This window comes from Zeus faber (genome assembly GCF_960531495.2).
Source record: "Zeus faber genome assembly, chromosome: 2".
Classification (NCBI taxonomy): domain Eukaryota; kingdom Metazoa; phylum Chordata; class Actinopteri; order Zeiformes; family Zeidae; genus Zeus; species Zeus faber.
In genome coordinates, this window is record NC_137189.1 from 1,944,604 (window position 1) to 1,947,272 (window position 2,669).

The window sequence follows — 2,669 nt, forward strand, 5'->3', positions numbered from 1 at the left end:
TTCATCTGCTTTCCCGACAGGAAAAAAATTATAGCGTTTTTTTCATTTTGTGGTGTAATCCCAGGCCTCGGTAGCCTAACTCAGGGGTTCCCAAGATGACCCCCCCCTCCATTATTTAAATTGTTGGGGTTTTTTTTAACAAAAATATATTTACTCAACTTCACTAATGATGGTCAGTTTCTGTTGTTCAATTTGCCATTTTTTGTTATTTTAACTTGGTCTTCGAAGGAGGGACTTGCCGGAAAAAAGGTTTGGGAACCCCTGGCCTACCTCAACTATATATGTCTGGGCTGCTAAGACTCCCGTTCCACAAGACCTCATCTGAAAAAAAAGTTATTGCATCTTGCAGTCCAAACCACTGGGCAGTGATCTGGCCTGGACATAAAGTCGAGGTTACAACTGCATGATTACACGGGACAATTACACTAAATAAGGGATTCCCAAACTAAAGATCCCCCCGACACATACACACCCCACGCCCAAATCTACCAAATCATTAGTGAGGTTGAGTTTTGTGAAAAAAATATTTAAAAATATATTTAAATGATCTATTTATTTAATATTTTTATATTTAAAAAGGTTTAATAAAACAAGCAATTAATAAATATATCTTTTAATCGAACAAAAAAAATTACCCACTGAAAATTCATTCGAGGACCCCCGTCAGAGGACCCGCGGACCCCGGTTCGGGAACCCCTACGCACTGAATCACCAACTACTCTTGTTCCATCTTTAAAAACTCCGTGACAAACTCACACATGTGTGTCCAGTTACTCTATAGCGTCCACGTCCCTACCCAACATTTTGACATTTAAATCAGACATCCAACACGTGGTTGAGATAGGAGATGTAGCAGATGGCCAGTCTGAGGATCTCGATCTTGGAGAGCTTCTTGTCCGGGGGCAGCGTAGGCAGCAGCTTCCTGAGCTCCGCGAATGCCACGTTAAAGGCCTCGACTCGGATCCGCTCCCGGGTGGCGTGGGCCGAGCGGTACTTGGCCGTGGCTCGCCGCCGCCGCCGCTTCTCTTCCCGGCTGAGCGGCGGCTGGGACAGAGACCGAGCCTTGGTCTCGCCGTCCATGGGATCGTCCGACACGCAGCTGGCCTTCAGTTCGCTCAGCACCGTCTCCGGGTCCGACTGGGTCCAGGAGAGGTCCGTCTCAGTTTGGTCCGGGCTCAGCATCATTTTTCCAGCACCTTTGGGATTAGTCGTCAATGTGTGCCCCCGAAAATATGATAAACTGTTGGAAAGGGTTACAGATGTTGGGTTAGTCATTTGTTTAGTTTTGGTACTTTGATGACAAAATAACTTTTCAGAATGGACACGGCAATCAAATAGAAGGTGATGGCGATGGCGCATAATAATAATAATAATAATAATAATAATAATAATAATAATAATAATAACAATAATAATAATTGTTTGTATTTGTATTATTATTATTATTATTATTATTATTATTATTATTATTATTATTATTATTATTATTATTATTATCAACAACATAAAAATCACAATATTCATAGTAATAATAATAATAATAATAATAATAATAATAGAAATTAGTAGTAGTTGGTGTATTATTTTAATACAATATTACAACAATTTATTATTTTTTCAGCTTATGTATTTTACACTCTGAATAACATATCCAAATGTTGGGGCCTATAAGATAAATCGATTGTGCCCATGGGTCTCTGTCCTTTGCATAATATCATTACACCATATTAATTATGAATGGGAGAAATCCATTGGATGTTAAATTTCCCTGCGTGTTGAGACAGAATATATAGGCAACGTTATATTTTTTGTATTTTATTTATATATATATAAAATATTGAGGAAATAACATAAATCGTAATTACAGCCTACAAACATTTTTTGCGAAGCTATAGAGTCGTATAGGGCAATTCCAACACTTTTAAATGGTATTTTTCTCCCTATTTAATGTTTCAGATCCAATTTCCACAATATCTAACGATGTGTGTGTGTGTGTGTGTGTGTGTGTGTGTGTGTGTGTGTGTGTGTGTGTGTGTGTGTGATCATTTTCAACCGAGATTTGAATTAACATATCTCAAAATTCACCATCTGTTACAGTTGATGAACACATCTGCTTGACTGAGGTAGAGTGTCTTGACAGCATGGACACCCGATATAAAAGAAGACAAAAAATGTTGACATCTGCTGGACAGCTTTTTTCTTCATTCAATTGTGTTTAATTATCAAAACGAAAATGGAATAGCTAAAAGGTAGGCCTATGTTTGAAAGGAAAACCCACCAAAATTGACAAACAGCTAGTAGATAAGCGAAACAGAAAGTGTTCATCATTATGGTTATCATTGTTTTTCATATAATTTTGTGGAACAAACTTACCTTGACAAACAGTTTTATCGCAAATGAGGAGTGGTGATTCGCAAGTGAGGCTTCAACTCCAAAAAATAATTGTGGCTTGGCTCACAAAATATAATTCACAGGCCATAAGACTCTCTATATTAAAAAAAATATCTATATCTATATCTATCTATATCTATCTATCTATCTATATATATATATATATCTATATATATATATATATATATAATATATATATATATATATATATATATATATATATATATATATAGATATATATATATATAGATATATATATATATATATATATATATATA

At 35.9% G+C, this 2,669-nt stretch overlaps 1 protein-coding gene across 1 annotated transcript; it reads right to left on the bottom strand.

Moving 5' to 3' along the window:
- Window positions 1-816: 816 nt before the first annotated feature.
- On the bottom strand, window positions 817-1,185 carry nhlh2 (nescient helix loop helix 2; the record flags this gene model as incomplete). The annotated part of the gene is made up of 1 exon (XM_080019762.1): window positions 817-1,185. One exon carries the CDS (start codon window positions 1,183-1,185, stop codon window positions 817-819), a length of 369 nt encoding a protein of 122 aa, XP_079875888.1.
- Between the last annotated feature and the right edge of the window lie 1,484 nt (window positions 1,186-2,669).